The sequence below is a fragment of the Equus asinus genome, chromosome 6 (genome assembly GCF_041296235.1).
Source record: "Equus asinus isolate D_3611 breed Donkey chromosome 6, EquAss-T2T_v2, whole genome shotgun sequence".
Classification (NCBI taxonomy): Eukaryota; Metazoa; Chordata; class Mammalia; order Perissodactyla; family Equidae; genus Equus; species Equus asinus.
The window spans coordinates 74,910,502-74,929,921 of NC_091795.1; the positions used below are offsets into that span (position 1 = coordinate 74,910,502).

Genomic DNA, 19,420 nt, shown 5'->3' on the forward strand with positions numbered 1-19,420 from the left:
GGACATGCAGCTGTTACTGGGAAAGGTACAAATAGAACACATGTTAACTGGGGTCTCTGCCTACGACCGTGTTGGGGGGTGCACATTATCTCAAGTGATGGGATGGTAGAGTAAAGCTGTGTGCAGCTAATAGGGAAATAACAGTCTCAAGAAAACCCAGGGACAGCCAGCCATATAAGCCAGATCTCATGGAAACTAGGACATATGGCAGTAACCAGGAAGACATTAAGAATCCACAGAACTTTTAGCAACTCATTATATGTTACTCTATTCCCAGTCTTTTTCAGAAAATGCTGCTGCCCTTTATTCTTGTGCCCATGATTAACACGAGAGGAAGCTTCCCTGTCTGTTTCTGCTTCTACTCAGTATTCCACTTCTGTTCCACTTGATCACCATTCAACTCTGACTGACAAATTCCTTGAGAGTCTGATTAATCTGATTTCATCAATATCATTCCTGTTGGGGAATGCCTTCTGCCAGGCCACATTATAGGCAGCTGGCCAGCTGGGGTTGGTTTTCCTTGGATCAACTGCCTACATATTTTCTAGTCCACTGTGGCAAGAAGGTGAGGTCACCCAGAGTAACATTTTTACTGATATCTATCCTGTCTGATTAAAACAGTATCACCTGCTCTACTGAGACTAACAACTGACTTGTCCAGATTGTTTTAAAAAGTAAATCTTCTGCCCTGCTGATAATCTAAGAACAGTATATGTCAAAAGAGTTGGCACATCATCAGACCAAATACATGCCTTTTTCATAGTAGAAGAAAGAATGGTACCATATGAGGCTTCCTAAAGCTCGGAAGTAGCACACTGCCGTCCCACCTACACGCCATTAGAGCAAGTCATGTGACCAAGCTCAGTATAGGGGATGGGAAAGTCCACTATACCCAAGGGAAGCTATACTCAGAGGGAAGAAAGAATTATGCATTAATAATATCTCCATTTTTATTCTGGGATGAATAAAATGTCATAAAAAAAGTTAAACAGATCAGAGAAGTATTAAAAATATATGCGCCTCCCTCTCTCCCTATAAAAACAAACTAAAGCACACTTAAATCGCCCTTCTTTTTCATTAAACGTCTACAGTTACAAAAACAAAGAAAAAAATCTTTGGACCCAGAAAGTGTCTACCTACTGAATACAAAAGGCAATATAATATTTTTGAGCGACGAGTAAAGGAAAAAAATAGAAATCCAAAGGGTTTGTTTTGGGAGAGGATTATTCTGTAAGCCTCAAAAGCAAAGCACAGGCCTGCTTCAGTGCCTCTCGTGGAATGTAAGCCGAATGCGGGGGAGGAAGAGCTCTGCTTTCTGCTGGATCTGAGGCAGGCGGCTGCAATCCCGAGATGCACCTGTAGCCATTAAGTGGCGTCCAGTAAAACAAGGCACACAGCTGCCTGGTGCGGGTGCTTCCAGGCGTCGTTGGCGGGGAGCACACAATCCCACCCAAGCAGCCCAGAGGCCGTCAACTAAAGCCAACCACCGCCCTCTCACCTGCTTTATGATGCTTTTCTTTCTTCCAAAGCTTTCTAAATCTGTTTCCAGGATACAGATATTTTTAAATAACTATGATGTTTTTCACAAGAGCGACCACTGCCTTTTTAAAATCTTTCATTTAGTTAAAAAACTGGGGCTTTGAAAGAACAAACTTGTCAAGCACAGTTAGGGCTACAAGAATATTTTTAAATAGATACTTGCTACATGGATAATGTAAGCAGCTGCAAAAAATGTCTGGTATATGTGATTGAATATATATGTGTATATGTGTGTATATATCCACATACATATATATCACACAGTTCAATGCTTGCCTGTCAGAACAATTACTCACATATAACCGTATTGCAATTAGCTCTTAGGGAAGAAAGGTTTTCCTCCTAACTCCAGCCATGCAGGAACTTCTATTTCCTTTGTATGGGAATAAACGAGAACTTGGACAGCTGGGTTTCAGTTTCGGTACATTTCAATTTCACAAGGGACTAATGCTATGTAAATACTGAAAAATAGTGCAGAACTAAAATCGTAGACAATTACAACACAAAGTCTTTAAGAAATCTCATAGAAATATTTAAGAAAGGTGCTGAGGTCTTTACCTCAAAGTGGGGACAGACGGACGCACCACAAGGCAGTAATTCTCAATGCTAAGAGGACCTTTCTGTGAGGAGACTAACCCACGAGAAGACAAAGCATTCTACTTTAATTCCCTTTAGAACATTTCATGAGCAGTATTTTATATAATCTTGTTTATTTTGAATCAAAACTATCATTTCAACTCTAATAATGTCTTAATTCCCTAGAAACTATTTTCCCATTCAGAAGTAAAATCAAATAAAGCCCTCAGTTTCTGGCAGAGAAATCTTAAGACTGAGTAAGAATCATCTCTTTTTTCAAACGCAGGTTTTCTCCTTCCAAAATGTTGCTTTGTAGTTTCCTCCAGGCAACCTGTAAATTCACTCGTGTTATTTTTCCCTACAAACATCACAGTTTGATCACAGAATATTCTGGAGCCATACAGTATTTATTTCTCAATATCTTGAACTCAGTCTCAACACCCAGAAACATCCTTGGATTGGTTTGTTTATTATGAAATCTTGGGCCCTCGGGATTAAAGCCTCTTTCTCTGGCACGAAAGGCTGCCCACTGGGGAATTTGGATTACATAATCCTTCACTCTAGGTTTTCCTCCACTGTTGTTTTCATATTGCTGGATAAGCTTCCTAGAAGTGTTTATAATCAATCCCTGTCTACCATTTCCAAGCTATCTTTTTGTGTGTGTGTGAGAGGATGATTTGCCCTGAGCTAACATCTATTGGCAATCTTTCTCTTTAATTTTTTCACTTGAGGAAGATTAGCCCTGACCTAACATCTATGCCAATCTTCCTCTATTTTATATGTGGGATGACTCCACATGGCTAATGAGTGGAGGTCTGCACCTGGGATCCAAACTCACGAACCCAGGCTGCCAAAGCAGAGCGCATGAAACTTTAACCACTCGGCCACAGGGCCAGCCCCTCTCAGGTATCTTTAACTGTGTGTGAGCACTCAGGAGGCGAAGAGAATGTTCATATTCACATATCTTCCTGGACTTGGATGTGATCAACTCCTGGATAAAACATAACCACCCACCCTCGCACCCCAACAGAGGCACAGCGGCCATGCCAAGACCGCACATGGAACTTTATCTACAGTCGGTAATACACCTTGTCCTTCAATGGAATCTGGATTCCTAAAGACATCACCTCAGCAACACCCTGGTGTTAAGCAACCTTCAGCAGGAGGCTCTCAATCATCAGTTTGTACACAGTATGCTGTTGCTTTGCTGTCTAGGCCTGTAAGCCAACAAAGACTCTGCCAGATATTACTGAAGAGTGGGTGATTTCCTTCTAGCTATCTTCAGGGCTAACATCCACACTGCCATATGGCTGGGAAACTGGCTCAATGTTCCTGATCCCACAAAAAATTGTGTGTGGATGACCAAGCAACTTCAGGAACTTCTTGATTTCGAAAAGGAAAAAGCACAGAGGTTTACCATCATTCCTTCTTTAAAGCAGTCTGTTTTCACACCTAGTCATCCTTTCAAATGCTAAATCATTTGTTAATTTTCATCAGGTTCTTGTAAGATCATTTCTGGCTGGTACAACTTCCACTGCCACTTAGTACCCACTGGATTGGTGTGGGGCCAAGCCCAAAGACACATTTACTTGCACATGACAAGCTAAAGGATGTCTCCATGCAGGGAAGGCTTTCAGCGCTACAGAATGTGTCTCCGTGGAATTTTCCTCTCCAAGTGCCAACTTTGTCCATCTACAAAGCATTGCCCTAATGGGGCTCCCAACCAATCAGTAACTATCAGAGAGGGCATCTCAGAGAACTCAAGTTGCCAGCACACTTGATTTCTCCTGCTCTCCTTTCTCTCTCCACATAATCTCTCTCATATCACTCACATCCTAACTTCAACATCCAAAAGAGGTTAGGGTGGTTCTCAAGACCAGACAGACTCTTCCTCACTCACACTTCCAAAATGTTCCTCCTCTGAAGATCTCCACATTGCAATTCATCCTTCCCATAAGGACCTGGCTCCAATTGTTCTCATCTGTACATTTGGCTGTATCCAGTTTCTATGCCAATGTTTGTCCCCTCTATGCAAAAGGTCAGGAAGTGGAGGATGATTTGGTCTTCCACACTCCAAAGCCAACTTCTATCCCATGGTGGGTGCTCTGAACTGCACCACATACACTCTCCATGTGAAGATTCTGTAACTGGCACTGGGCATGCATAGCATTTAATCAATGTTCTTGCCCACCTCCTTGAAGTGGCTGGCATAAAGCAGAACTGTCAAAGCCAAACACTGCCTATCTCCTAACCTTCAGATTTGTTTTGCCAAAGCAAAAATCTTGGATGTCTCCTCTAACCCTTTGCAGAACTACTCTCTTCTCTCAGTCAGCACAACCAGGAAGATGCAGACAGTTTTACTGGTAACTTCTTTGCTATACCAGTCTATGACCACAGAAAATCTTCACTGTAGACACAGGAACTTACTTTTTTCAAGGGGAGATATACCATTTGTCATCAAACCGAGATGCTTTCATGTCTTATCCTTCCTGATGTCAATGCGAACACAGCCTGCTGCAAGGACCGGGAGAGGTCAGCACAGACCACAGGATCCAAGGCTCAGATGTCTCTTACGGTCCCAGTATAGACAGGATAAGGTTTTCTCCCACCAGAGGTGGCCTAATGGGAGCCGTGTAGGTGCTTCCTGCACCACTGTGGCAGCTTACTTAAGCAGAAAGGTTATGTTTAACACTTAAAGTAAAAATAAAAAGTCAGCTGGTCCTAACTTTTCCGGTAATTTAACAGTACTATATGTTTGTAACGCCAATAATCAATCACTCTCATATCTCAGGACATCAGAAGATGATTGGCGATTCTTTTACAAGCCTAACTTGTATCTGTTTTAAAAACTTTAGGAAGGTAGTATATAAAAGACGACATTTGCCTTTCCTGACGTTTAAAATTTCAGCTTTGTTGAATTTAAAGAACTAAAATTTCAGAAGACATCTTTAGAATATAACCTATTTAAAGTTAAGTCCACCTTGATGGGAAAACAACCGGACTTAGCAATGAGAAATCTGATTTAGAATAGTTTAAATTTCTAAATATTTCCAAATATTAAAGTGATATGATAGAAAAAGAGATTAAGTAGGTGAATATTTAAATCAGAGATTCCCTGGTCTTTTAGCTCTAGGACCGTTTGCATAATCTGCAAACCAGTTGTCAAGGGAACCATTTCAGTTACATGGATATTTCTGCTCACCCTGAAGATTTCCTTTATAGGTAACTCTACACGCTATACCTCAGTAAGCAAAATCCAGTGCTTACAACCCAGATGATAAAAATGTCCTTCCACCATAGGCTATAATAGAAATATTTTCTGGTTTTAACATTATCAAGCATCCCATGATATTTTTACTACAACAGCAGATAGTCCGATGTGGATACTTATTACCTTTAAGGTCTTTTTCTAGTGGGTTGTGCCAAACTAATCTCTTTACATGTGAGTTATTTGGGCTTGCTCCTGGACATGTGCTATTCTAATAATCGCAACTGACCATTTTTATAAGAGCGCCTTTCAAATGTTATCATGTCATTTCAACTTTTCTTCCTCTGGGTTAAAAAAACACTACTAAACCAAGCACAACAGAATTGGGTTTGCATACTCAATTCTTTCCCACAGGTTATCAAGGAAGACACTGGACAAAGCAGACCTCTCCACCCCACACCACCCTTAGGACTTCTGAGAGAATCAATGAGCTCCATTCCTTGAAACTTTTATATCTACCCGTTTGGAAATAATTTTATAAGTATTACTATGTTATTTTTAACACAACATTGCTTTTAGTATATTCACAAGTTTGTGCAACCACAAGGAGCATCTAATTCCAGAACACCTTCATCAGCCCAAAAGAAACTCCTTGCCCATAAACAGTTACTCCCCATTCTCCCTCTCCCCAGCCCCTGGAAACCACTAATCTACTTTCTGTCTGTATGGACATTTCATATAAGTGGAATCATAAAATATGTGATCTGCATTCCTGTGTGTCTGGATTCTTTCACTCAGTATACTTTCAAGGTTCATTCATTCTTTCAAGGTTGTGGCATCTATCAGTATTTCATTCCTTTTTACGACTGAACAACCCATTTGTAGGATAGACCAGATTTTGTTTATCCACTCATCAGTTGTTGGACATTTTGGTTGTTTTCAGTTTTTGGCTATTATAAATAATGCTGCTATGAACATTACTCAATTTTCTATTTTAGTATCCTTAAAGGTCCTGTCAAATTATCTCTTTTTAAAACTTTCCAATTAGCACTCCAGCTTTCAGTAGAGCTCTAGTCTCAGCAAAAAACATCCACATCTCCCATCCAATCCTACCTATATGCCTGTTTCAGTTAGTTCCTTGGCCTCTTTTTAAACAATGGACAACTTTTAGGGGGTCTGAGCAGAGAACTCCCTCATTGTGATCATGTGCTGGTCTAAATTACTCCACTATTTATTTATTTAGTAATTTATTACTAAATTAGTCTAATCTCTCCACTGTGGAGAAACTACATTTAAACAGGTTGGGTTGAAGATTTATAGACAGTACAGATAAGAAACTTATCTTCTCGGTCTTCTAAAATATAATTTCATCTTCCAGAAGACAGCTCAATAAAGTTTTGAGAGTTTAAAATATATACATACACACACACATCACATATAGAGAGAATTTTCACTCCAATAACGAATCATCAACAACCAACCAAAACCAGAGTCTAGTCTCTAGTCTTAATACCAGAGATTCTCAAACCATCTTTTCCTGACACCTCCATGGAGTTCAGAATTCTCTTAGTACAAGTGCAGGCTTTCAGAAACCTTCTTCCCATTTCATTCTAATTTTGGAGAGCTTCTAAAAAATATATGATCCATATACACTCCAAGGAAATAAGAAGTACTTCTTTTTGGTTAATTTTTTAAATTAAGATTATAAAAATACTATATACTCAGGGATATTCACACAGAACAGACTATTAAGCTTAAAGGATTGTTAAAAATGAGATGGAGACATCTATTGTTTTGCAAATGACTTGAGAGTTGTCTAAAGGGCAAGGAGACACTTTCCATGATTTCTCCATTCTCCCTCATAATCCCAATAAACCACATAAAACTATTACTCTGGGGTCCAGCCTCAGGTCACAGACCAGAATTTTCTAAAAAGATGAAAAGTGGGATATACAAACGTTATATTACATACTTTTTGTTAAGAGACCAATTCTGAGGAAAGAATCATCGACTTTAGAATAGTGACCAATTCTGGGAGGTGGGAGTGGGCACAGGGAATCCACACAGACATAGACTTCTAAAGTGCCAAACAGTAGTAAAAATTCTATCTCAGCTATTCGCACTACTCTGGGTGGTGAAAGACAGTCCTTTTCAACCTCACCACTGGCATTCTCTTTCATTACTTATGGCGCAGGCCATCAGTCAACATGAGACAGAGCAGGAAGCTGCTGGAAAGAGCGTGCGCGTCTAGCTCCCGCCTTTGAGTGGTCTGCCGCCTCACTCCAGAACGTTTTCTCCAGATGCTGCCAGCAGACACTGTGTAATACCTAAACCGCAAATCATCACATTCCCCACCCCTTGAGCCAGGGCTTGTCCCTGAGCTTCCCACATAGTGAGATATTAACCAAGCTGGCCATTGATACAATAGCTCTTTACAGATTCAGAGTAAAATCTGCCATGCCATCTGCTTGACATACTAAAAAGTGAACCTTATAACATAAAAAGGTCCACTGTAGGTGAACCTCAGAGAGTAAAGCAGGACATTTCAGACATTTCACAAGGAATGAATCCTGGCTAGCTTACTAAAGAAAATATTTTATCAATGTAAACATGTCAGACATACAACTGCATCTAAAATTAGACCAAGTATGTCTCAGAAATGGAGCCATCTTGCAGAAACAGATTTGCAAGCAGGTCACTTCAGATTCTTTTCCAACATCCAGAAAAGCTGCCTTGCCTCAGAATAAGGAAACTGCTGCTGTCTGGTTGTTTTAAGAACGAATTTGGGTTTTAAAAAAATGATTCTTAAATTTTATCTACTGTGACACATGAAAGCCATCTAAACCCTGAACAAAGTGTTTCCAAACTATGATACTGTAACTTAGAAAAATGATTGACTGGACCGTACTCACACTGAAAAGGTGCCGCAACTTGATCCTGCCCGTATCTTAAAGGGAACGAACCTTCCGTGGACTGCTCTCCCGAAATCACCTTCTGGGCTGCAAAATACTTGGGCTTGAGCACATATTCCTGGGTCTGGCCATGATGAATCACCACATTCTGGGAGGAAAGGGGTGTCACTCTGGGAAGAAACAAAGTGAGGACAAAGAAATAAATAATGAACTTTTAAAAGTCAACTCAGAAGGAAAGAATAAGACATTAATTAAATGTAGAAGAAGCATAAATTCCACGGCAGGCTCATTTTTTTCCTTCAAATACTATAGCCAACCATTCATGACATACAAGGAACTAACAGCTCTCCCTTGCAAACCTCCAACATAAAAGGGACTCTGCCCATCTATCCAGTGCCAGGATGGACAGACCACCACAGATGGATTCTATCAGAGGATTCAGAGCACAGCTACCATAAGCCTTCACACAAAACAGCACTTATATTTAAGAAAAAGAAAAAGACATATGCATGAACAGGTATGTACATAAAAAAGGTAGATTTTATATATACTGATAAATAAGGGGATTATGCAAGAAATTCCCGGCTTGGTCAGTTAAGCAAAATTAACCAAAAACAGTTAGAGCCTGTCCCGTACAGCGGGGCCTTCCTAATGCTAGGAGGGAAGACACTGAGCCTCTCTGAGCCTCACTTTCCTGATCTGTACCCTAGAACCTCAGCCACACAGGACTAAGAAAAAAACACTTGCAAAACTCTGAACACACAAAAACTGAAAAAGAAAATTTTAACTATCTTTTGAAATATAAATCACGATGATGACAGGGGAAAACACACAATTTGTTCTTGTTAACATTTTTTAAATATTTTATGCTGTATCTCATGAGACAAACTGCGCTCTTCAGGTTAAATGTTTCATAATTACTAGTTGCTAACAAGAATAACAACAACTCATCACTGTCTCGCTATCTGTTCAATAACAGAGTCAAGACCCCCGGGGTCTTCTGAACGTGATTACTGTGTTCTCACCCTCCTGGCCCAATCCTTTATCTTCTGTGACATTTCTCTTCTGCTGCATGTAATATATACTTTAAAATAATAAGCCTTTACCCAGATTTAATCATTTCTTGAGGAACAGAACTGAAATCATTAGCCAAGTAAGGCTAATAAAGAATAAAGAATATAAGGAAGGTATACTAACTAATTACAGAAAATACAAAGTTACTACTAAAATTTTTGGGACAGAGCATTTTAGCAGCAAACAGAGCCTTTGGAAGGAAACCTGCTCTCTGGCAAAATCTTGAATTTTATCAACTGTGACAAATTAAAGCCCTCTATACCAAACCAAATATTTCCAAACTACGACACTGTATCTTAAGAAAATGGTTGACTGGGCTATCCTCACACTGGTAAGGTACTGCAAAACCCCCAAGACTGGCCCTTATCTGAACAAGAGGAAGAAGTGACACCATGACAGTTCAGTGTGAAAGTTAAGTTGTCAACCCACCAAAGGCACCATCACACAGTGTCTCATCAAAAGCAGTAAAAGAATCTGGAATAAACTCATTCTATTGAATTCAGTCTAGTTAGGGCTGATGAATGAGCTATTCTGTCCGTGAGAGACAAAGGAATAGAAGAGGCTAGGATTAAGGGTGCTACCCTCTGAACGAGTCAGCGGCCTAGATCTATCACTTTAAACCCTGCAGTTGCAGGAAAGTTTAGGAAAATCCATCGTGGGCCTGGATTTTCCCAGCCACAATGCCATGGAAGGGCACTCCCTTTGTCACTAAATCAATGACCTAAATTACTAAAAGCCTAAGGCTTAACATTGTAAACACTTTTGTTTTGATGATGTAAGTGTTGGTTTGAACTTCAAGTATGTTTGGTTGGGATGGAGTAGAAAGTGAAACAGCTGGACACATCTGGTAGTGATTGATAAGAACCACAAGTCTATTCTGTCAGCCTCATGGAAAGGAGGAGCTCTCCTCATCTCAGGGGCAACTCGCTCTCCAGCTATGCTGTCACCCTGTCACTATGCTGCTCCAACCTACTGAGAGAAGTACAGGCTTGTTCCTGTTCAGAAGAGGGTAGGCCAGCATTCAAGAGACCGTGGGACTGCTGCAGGTAATTCCTACTCCGACCATGGCCCATCAAGACAGATGAGACTGTGTGGTCTGCCGTCTAGGTGAGGTCCTCCCTTCTCTCCCCTCCGAATCAAGGAAGTGGGAGGCAGCAAGAAATGAGCTGAAAGCATATGTATGGGTTCCTTTTTCGTAAACATAACAGAAAGGTAACAAACAAACAAATAAGACCAAGCTGTACCAGATCTAGAACTTGAGTAACAACCCTCAGCCATCACTAACTTAAGGAAATGAGGAATGAGTAATTACTCATCAGTGTAATGGTACTTAACTCTTACTACAGTGTAAGTATTCTGCAAGTTACAAGTACGGACCTACACAGAACTGCACTTCCCCTTTCCTCATCTCCTTCCCTTTTCTCCAGTGCAAGGGTGTAAACACACATGCTCACAAAGACACACATGAACAGACCTAAGCCACTTTGCATCATGGCCCCATGGAGAAAAGCAAAGCCATCGTCAGTGACACCACCTGGGGCAAGTAGAGGAAACCATCCACTCACTCATTCTAAAAGTACCTATTAAATGTAATCACCATCCCACTCTCTCTTCCTCCCTTCCTCCTTCATGGTTGGTGTCTACCTTTTTCTCTAATTTCATCACAGTTATTTCCACTTTGGACCGCCTCTCAGTCTTACAAGTACATATCCTCTAACTCTTCTTTTCCTTATCTTTTACCACATACTTCAGAAAAAGTCTCTCTCCCTTCATTTCAATTGGGATTTTCTCCTCTCTTCCCCACCTCAGAAAAAAAGGCTTAACTATCAGTAGAGAACATCAGATTTGTGATAGCATTATAACCATAATTTTTTTTAAAAAAAGGGAAAACTTAAATGTTTAAAAGAAAATTAGATTAAAAATGAAAACTGTAGGGCCTCTGTTTTAAATGATTTTTGAGCACTCATATCTCCCCTTTCCTCCAAAGACGCCCTTAAAATTATAGGTAAGGAATAAAGAAAAAATCCAGCATTGACATTTGTTTATTATACAACAATACAACCACCCTAGTCATGAAAACATTGAAATACTCTGCTCTGATAAAGGGCTGCTGTCCCAAGCCCCTTAGTGCCCCTTCTTACCCCTCGAATAGGCCCCCCCAAAACATACCCTCAATCTCGTAAGTGAGGAGTTGACATTTGGCAAGCTTGAGACCTCTGGATCTCTGACTGGTCAGTACCTGTGCCATACAGGACATCAAATGTTTTGTACTACCCAGTAATAAACACACAAAATAGATTTCAACAAATTTGTAAGAGATTCAAAGTGGACTGAGAAATGTTGACTATCGTAGCAGTGTGAAGGAGGTCTTAGACTAAACATTTTTCTAACCTCTTTTACTTTAACTGCAGTAAGAAGTACATTTTACATGGAGATGGAGTACACATCTACATATATGTCTATTTTATATAACTAACAAGTTTTACAAAACAATGTTTACCCTTAGTATATGTAGGACACTGATATTTTCTCCTGTAAACTATTTTTTTAAGGACAGTCTTGAACCACTACATTGATTTCATAACTCGATTTCATGACTCCCTAATGGGTTGCAACCAGTAGCTTAAGAGCACCACTGGAGAACCACTCTGTAAGAGCTCAGCACAGAGGAAGCAATCTTCCCAGGAGAACACAGAGGGGTTCTGGATGCTGCAACCAAGTAAAGCCAAGAGTGATTATGAGAAGTAGGGCTGAACATTGGTATCTTAACTAAAAAATCTATATAGTCATGTGCTGCATAACACCACTTCAGTTAAAGATGCACCACATATATGATGGTGCTCCCATAAGATTAGAACCATACAGCCTAGGGATGTAGTAGGCTATACCATGTAGGTTTGTATGCATACATTCTACAATGTTCACACAACAATGAAATCACCTAATGTCGCATTTCTGAGAACATATGCCCATCATTAAGCAACACATGACTATATACGAAGGAAATTTTCTCCCCAACTCTAGCAAAGAGAACATCCAGAAGCCAGGTTTCTAGCTCCCTCAGGGGAATAAAAAATGAATATTCTTCCCTAAAAGAATGGAACTACCTAGGGTGAACCACAAAACTTACTCCCCCAGAGTAAGGCCTCTCATTCTGACATTTCAGGTTCCCTAGCATAAAGACTGGTTTCTCATAAAAGGAAGCTTGCCAGGCAACCAGGAAGACAGGGAGCTCTGGGAGAATGATCCAGGGGGGAAAAAGGGAATCATGAGAACGGAAAAGATGATTGAGCTGTCAGAGACACTTGACCATGTGATATTTGCAATTGGTGGAGTAGAAAAGTAAGAATCTATTCATATTTGATGCTAGGAACACTCTCCTTCAAGAAGCATATGGTCAACGGACACATACTGAGGGAGAAACCCAAGCACCCCATACTTGGCCTTGCATCGAATGGTACATCCACAGATACAATATTGCAAATGCTATAACTATCAGAAACAATCCAGGTTACCAACTTTGTCCATATATGTGTACAGAATTAGCTGGAAGAGGTCAGAAAATTCTGGAAGAGAAAGAAGAGAAGTGGAGGGAAGACTGAGAGGGCCACTGTCTTCATCTTATAAAATGTAGGGTCATGAGATAATGTTCACGACATTGATAGATCAAGTTGAAGAAGAAATGGAGGTTGAATGTGCTTTTGGACTTTGCAGACAGAAACTATGAATAGGAAATAATGATTTTGAGAGGAAGAGTGAGGAGCAAGAGGTAAATATATAAGCTAAATCTTCATCTTCTATAGCATGAAGTTTTGAGACAACATCTCAAGGGAATACATCAAGAAACGGCTGGGTGGAAGTAACTGCCAGAAGGATTAAATGAGGGAGGGGTGGGGACGAAAAGAAAAGGAGTCAAGCAATAATGAAGGTTTCAAGCTTGGCTGACTGGAAGGATATTTTTGGTTCTTCCATGGGGAAAAGAGCAAAAAAGTATGCCGAGTTATGGCAGTGGAAACAAAACGCCAGTCCGTGAGGAAGATAATGATGTTGGCTTTAGAAATAGAAATGAAGGGCAGAGGTCTGGGGAGCAGTCAGGGAAAGCCTCCGAGTTTAGGAATAGTGATTTCCTAAGAGGGGCCAACTTCTTCAGAGGCAAAAATGTTTAAGAACATAGAACCACACAGTCTTGGAGGATATTCATACTTAATGGTGGGGACATAAAGAGAAAACAGGGGGGAAAATCAGAAGGGGAGAAAAACAATAAGATAGGTCCAAAAATGATAAATGGAAGAAAGTTTCTAGGAGGAAAGGACAGAGGACCACCTGCAAACTGCTGCAGAAAAGCAGGGAAATAAAGCAGAAAAGACCACTGGGTTGGGTAGTAGGTCACTGGCAGCATCAACAATGCAGTTTTGGTGGTGACAGGAGTAGAAGTGTAACCACACAGGGCGACACACTCGATAGGTGGTGTACTGGTGACACAGAGTAAAGAAAGATGGAGAAAAACAGGCCAGAGGTTAGGGGTATGGCTGGCCAGCTGAAGACTTGAAGCTGTGGAAACCCCTGTGTCTTTGTAAGCAGAGGGGAAACAACTGCATAAAACCTCTTTCCTTAAAAGAAGGGATTAGTCACATACTGTTTACACTGCTGCCTTCATAGGGGCAATTTTTGGCACAAGAATGGACTAAATTTTTCCATATTTCTACTAAATCCATTATTTGACCTGTGGAGTGAGTGGGAGGATCTGGCAAAACACAATCTCCTTTCCATTTAAGAAAAGGGCTTTGAACGTCACAGAAGGGACCCTCCAACAGGCTATAAAATGTTTCCCACAGAAGGCCAGTCTGACACAATCAAACACTCTTCCCTATGATTAGCACACTCAGGTTCACAATCAGGACTAAGAAAAACCGGGAGAGGAAACAGCACTGCAGGAGATAGCCACAGAGAAGTCACCTCCAGTCTTTCAGGGCCAGGTTCTCCCTAGAAAATTCAAGCGATCTCATGTGCCCCACTTGCATTCCAAGTTGTTCAGAGGCGTGGGAGAATGCTGCTCAATGAAAAGGGAGTGTGCTGAAGTAAATGAGAAATGCCAGCTCCGGTGTGACGGAGAAAACCTCTTTCCTTTGGACTTCAAGGACAATATGCACACAGGGGAAGACAAAGGAAAAACAAATCTCTAGGAGGATGTCACAAGGTAGAGTCTCTCTCAGACACATACACACACACACACACACACACACACAGGTAAGGGGAGACAAGTATTTGTTATCAGTAACCCCATTCATACAGAATTATCTATCAGACCAAAAAAGAATTCAGAGGTAACAGGCTGCTGATGAGGAGACTGAAGGACAGCACAGACAGCACAGACAGCCTGCCAGTAAGAGGATAAGGGAGAGCTGGAGGATGCCAGAATAAACACAGTGGAAATAAAATGAAACAAGCAAACACAAAGTCATGAGAACATGAGGAAAGAAAAGATTACACTGAAAATATAAATGTAGGAGACCAGCAAAAATTCTTGTCTTAGACTTCAAATGAAATTAAAAAGACTAAAGAGATTTAGGAAATAAAATTAAAGAGGGTAGATATTCAGGGAGGGGAGTAAGATACGGAAATTAAGGGAACTTCGGTGGTCATCATTTACAAACACGGTGAACACAATCAAGTAGTTTTGGAATCAATTTTCTTTTACAAGTATTTTTTAACTGGAAGTGATTTTGTCCCCCAGGGACATGTGGCAATATCTGGAGACATTTTCAAATGTCAAGACTTGGAGCTAAGGGGCTCGCATCTAGTGGGTAGAAGGCAAGAATGCTACTAAATATCCTATAATGTACAGAGCAGTCCTCCAGAAAGAATTATCTGGCCCAAAATCTCAATAGGGCCAAGGCTGAGTAGCCCTGCTCTAAACATGTGCTATCACTAAACAACTCTAACAGACATGAGAGAAAAGCCAGTGGCCTCTGGGAGTAGCAATGAAGAAGTCTACAGAAATAATGAAGCCAGGCACACAGAGTTTGGACTTTAGAGAAGAAAGAGATACAAACTGTAAGCCTCCTAATGTGCCTTTTGGGAGCCCCATTAGGCCAGGGTGGTGGCCCTATACTCAAGTTGCCTAGGTGACAATCTGCAAGGGGAGCTGGAATATCACTGAAAATGTAATGGGATGACAAAAAAAAAATCATATTTACTAGAACTTCTTGCGGGAACAGTACGACATGTAGTTAGAGAGAATCAGTTGATAAACTGCTTAGCTTTGGGATGAGAGTATGCCATGAAAACATAGTGGGAAAATAATAGGCGGTCAGTCACTAAACTGCTTTCTAAGGAAGGCAAGTCCAATCAACTATACGGGTTTGGTTATGCTAAGAAGGTCACACGTGCTTAGGGCCAGACACAAATTGTCTAGGGTAACAGAGACAGGCTGAGTGCTGCACACACAGTCTCCCACACCGTCCTCAAGCTCTCTAGAGAAATGTCTAACCTAAAGTGTCACACAACTGGCGCCCCCTAGAGGAGCTCCTTGTCTTGGGACAGCCCTGGTTAGGAGAGATTCTTCTGGACGTGACTACTGCATGAAAACATTCAAGGAATTCTCCAATCCATCTAATCCCAAGTTCCTGGAGGAGGGAGAACCATAATAAAAGAGCTGTAATGAATAGGAGACTATAAAGAACAGAGAGAACAAGGCCTCTTCTTGGAAAGTTTAATAATCATAACAACTTGGGAGATATTAAAAAAAAAAAGAAGTAGGCTGAAATTAATTGCTTGAAAAAAAGTAAATTGTCTGAACAACTCAATTAAAAGTCAGGCTGTCAGACTGGATAGAAAGCCAGACCCAATTATATGCTGCCCAAAATAAATCCACTTTAGGTATAAAGACACAAATAGGTTAAAAGCAAAAGGATGAAAAGAGATTTACCATGTTAACAGTAATCAGAAAAAAGCCAGAGTGGCCATGTTAATAACAAGCAAAGTAGATTTCAGAGCAAAGAGTATTACCAAGGATAAAAAAGGATCATGTCATAAGGACAAAGGGTCAATTCATTAAAATGACGTAAGAATCCTAAAAAGTTGTGCACCTGATAACAGTGTCAAAATATGTGAAGCAAAAATTGTTTAAAAAAAAGCCATGAGAAATATAACTTTGTAGTTACAGCTGCAGTTTCAATACCCCTCTTTCAAAAACTGACAGAATAAGCGCCCAGAAAATGAGTAAGGATACAGAAGACTTGAACACTATTAACCAACTTAATCTAACTGACATTCATACAACACTTTACCCAACAACAGCAGAACATATTTTTAAAGTGCATATAGAATACTTACCAAGGTAGACCGTATCCTGGGCCATATAAAAAGTTTCTGTAATTTTTAATGGATTTTCATCATATACATTATATTCTCCGGTCACAGTGGAATTAAATTAGAAATTAGTAACAAAGATCTCTGGAAAATCCTCCAAATATTTATAAACTAAAAGCCACACTTCAAAATAGCCAATAGGTCAAAGAAGAAATCAAAACGGAAATTAAAACTTATTTTGAACTGAAAAATTAAAACACAACCTATCCAAATTTATGGAATGCTGCTAAACCATTAGCAAGGAGTAAATTCGTAGCGTTAAATACCTATATTAGAAAAGAAAGTCTCAAATCAATGACCTCAGCTTCCACACAAAGAAACTAGAAAAAAAATGAAAATGAAATCAAAAATAGAGAAAAAATGAAAGAGCAGAGTAGAAATTAAATAGAAAAAAATACAGAAATATGTTTAAATGCATCCATTCATTTAAAAAAAAAAGTCATAAGTCACCTGTAGAGGACGTTAGATAATTCATTATCTGAAAACTGATCAATAAAATAATGAAACATATTATACCTTTATGTGATGGTTAATTTCGTCTATCAACTTAGGGAGTATATTTGGATAAGATTAACACTCACCCAATGAGTTGAAGGCCTCCCTAACTAAGAGGGAACTCTCCAGCAGACTGCCTTTGAACTTCCCCTGCACCCTTGGTTTTCCTGGGTCTCCACCTGCTGATCCACACCGCAGCTCTGGACTCACCAGCCCCCATAATCACATAAGCCAATTCCCCATAGTAAATCTCTATTATATATACACACATGTTATTGGTTCTGTTTCTCTGGAGAAGCCTGATATACCCTGCTACTTTCTTTATACAAACTGAACCTCAACCAAATAACTGAGGAAAGAAGTTTCTGTTTGGAAAATTTTTCCAGCAAAAAAAAGAAGGAATGACAGAACTAAAACACCATCATTTGCAACCACTAATGAAACGTAGCCAGTGATCATCAGTAGCTGCTAACATCACAAAAAGAGAGACGTGCCCCTTGATGGACGAGCACACCACCACACACGAATGAAATTGTCTAATCAAAAATCAAACGTGAATCTGATCAAGCCTCCAGATCTATATACCTTTTAGAGGAATTTCGCGGGGCAGGAGTACATGTTAATATTAGAGAGGTGCAATCAGCAAAATCTGCAGTTTCTTAATGAAGAAATTTGAAGGAAAAAAAAGGAGAGGGACTCACAGGTTAAAAGAGATTTCAGACACAATGAATGTACCATAATGGATGAATGTTATTTTGGATCCCGATTTGAATAAATAAGCTGTTAAAAATTATGACACACTTAGGGAAATTTAGATACCTGGATTTTTAATGATATTAAGCAATTATCACTAATTGTTCTAGGTGGGATAACGATCTTGAAGCTATTAAGAGCCCTTATCTTTTACAGATACATCCTGAAATATTTATGGATTGGCTGCAAAATAATCTGAGGGGGGGGAATGGGGAGGAATACAAAGGAAACAACTGGCTATGAGCTGATAATTATGACAGCTGGTGAATGGATGCTTCGTTTCTTTATACTATTTCCTCTATTTCTTTATATGTTTAAACTATTCCGTAAGTTTACAAAAATATAAATACATGAAATTATCTTTCATAATTCTTTAAACTTATATCAAATGAGATCATTTATTTACAAGTATCCTGAAAAGTTGAAAACATTATATATGTGTAACACAGCAAGAGAGGAAAAAAAGAACGAAAGAAATTTCAGCAATGCACACCCTCTCTTTTCTTCTATTTTCAATTATCAAAGTTCATGCTAATGAGGCAGCTAGCCTATCTGTAGAGGATGAGGTAACTATTTAAAAGCCCTGAAAAACACGGAAGACTAAAATCATCAAAACTTTGAACTGAGTTATTTATCAAGTAACTATGGAAGGAAATATTGCCAATAAAGTCCTTAGCTTTGTCAAAAATGAGCTGCTACATTTGCTTACTTGGGACAGTGTCCCTGAACACAAATTAAAAAGGAATTGCAGCCATCTCCTATTTATCTAAACTCAGAGGCTAGAGAAAGTCTAAAAACAATCCAAGAAAATTCCAAAATGTAAACAATAATTAAGGGCTTCTACCTTATTGAGGAAGTGCCAACTGCAAGGTTTTTCCATCAAATTCTAGGAACCAACTCCAAACTCCACCACTTACCAGGGAAGGAAGGGGAACCACCTCAATTTCCTCCTTGCAATGCAAGGGTAACAATAGCCACCTCACAAACTTAGTGTAAAGACAAACACAAAATGTGATTTCTCACAAATGTGGGAAAATACCTGATGAACACACAAGGGTGTCAAATTCTTTCACTCGCCTCCACCAATGAAGATAACAGAACAAAAACAGAATTTCACCCCTCGGATAATATTCGAGTTCGTATTCAGAGACTGTCCAAGTGTATAGTTAAGAGAAAAGCAAAACTTGTTTCAAAGCTTTTAAAAACAGAAAAAAGCCCAAGGTTATTTGTAAAACAGTGAGTTCAGAATTTATAGTCCCATTCGGCAACCTAGGGCTGGTTGTTCATACTGTTACACCTCCAAAGGAAAGCCCTCCAAGATTACAAGAGAGTCAAGGAACCAGCACCACAGCGCTGCAGAAATAGTTTGGCAGTTCCTCAAAAAGTTAAATGCAGAATTATTATATGAGCCAGCAATTGCACTCCCAGGTACATACCGAAAAGAATTAAAAACAGGGACTCAAACAGATACTTGTACACCAATGTTCACTGC

The 19,420-nt window shown here is 39.7% G+C and overlaps 1 protein-coding gene across 8 annotated transcripts in view; it reads right to left on the reverse strand.

Annotated features, from left to right (window-relative positions):
• LTBP1 (latent transforming growth factor beta binding protein 1) overlaps positions 1-19,420 on the reverse strand; it is a 390,791-nt gene that overhangs the window by 249,746 nt on the left and 121,625 nt on the right. For all 8 annotated transcript variants that reach the window (XM_070512275.1, XM_070512274.1, XM_070512278.1 and 5 more), the window contains exon 4: positions 8,236-8,405. In XM_070512275.1, coding sequence (XP_070368376.1) covers positions 8,236-8,405 — 170 coding nt within the window. The remainder of the gene's footprint in view (positions 1-8,235; positions 8,406-19,420) is intronic.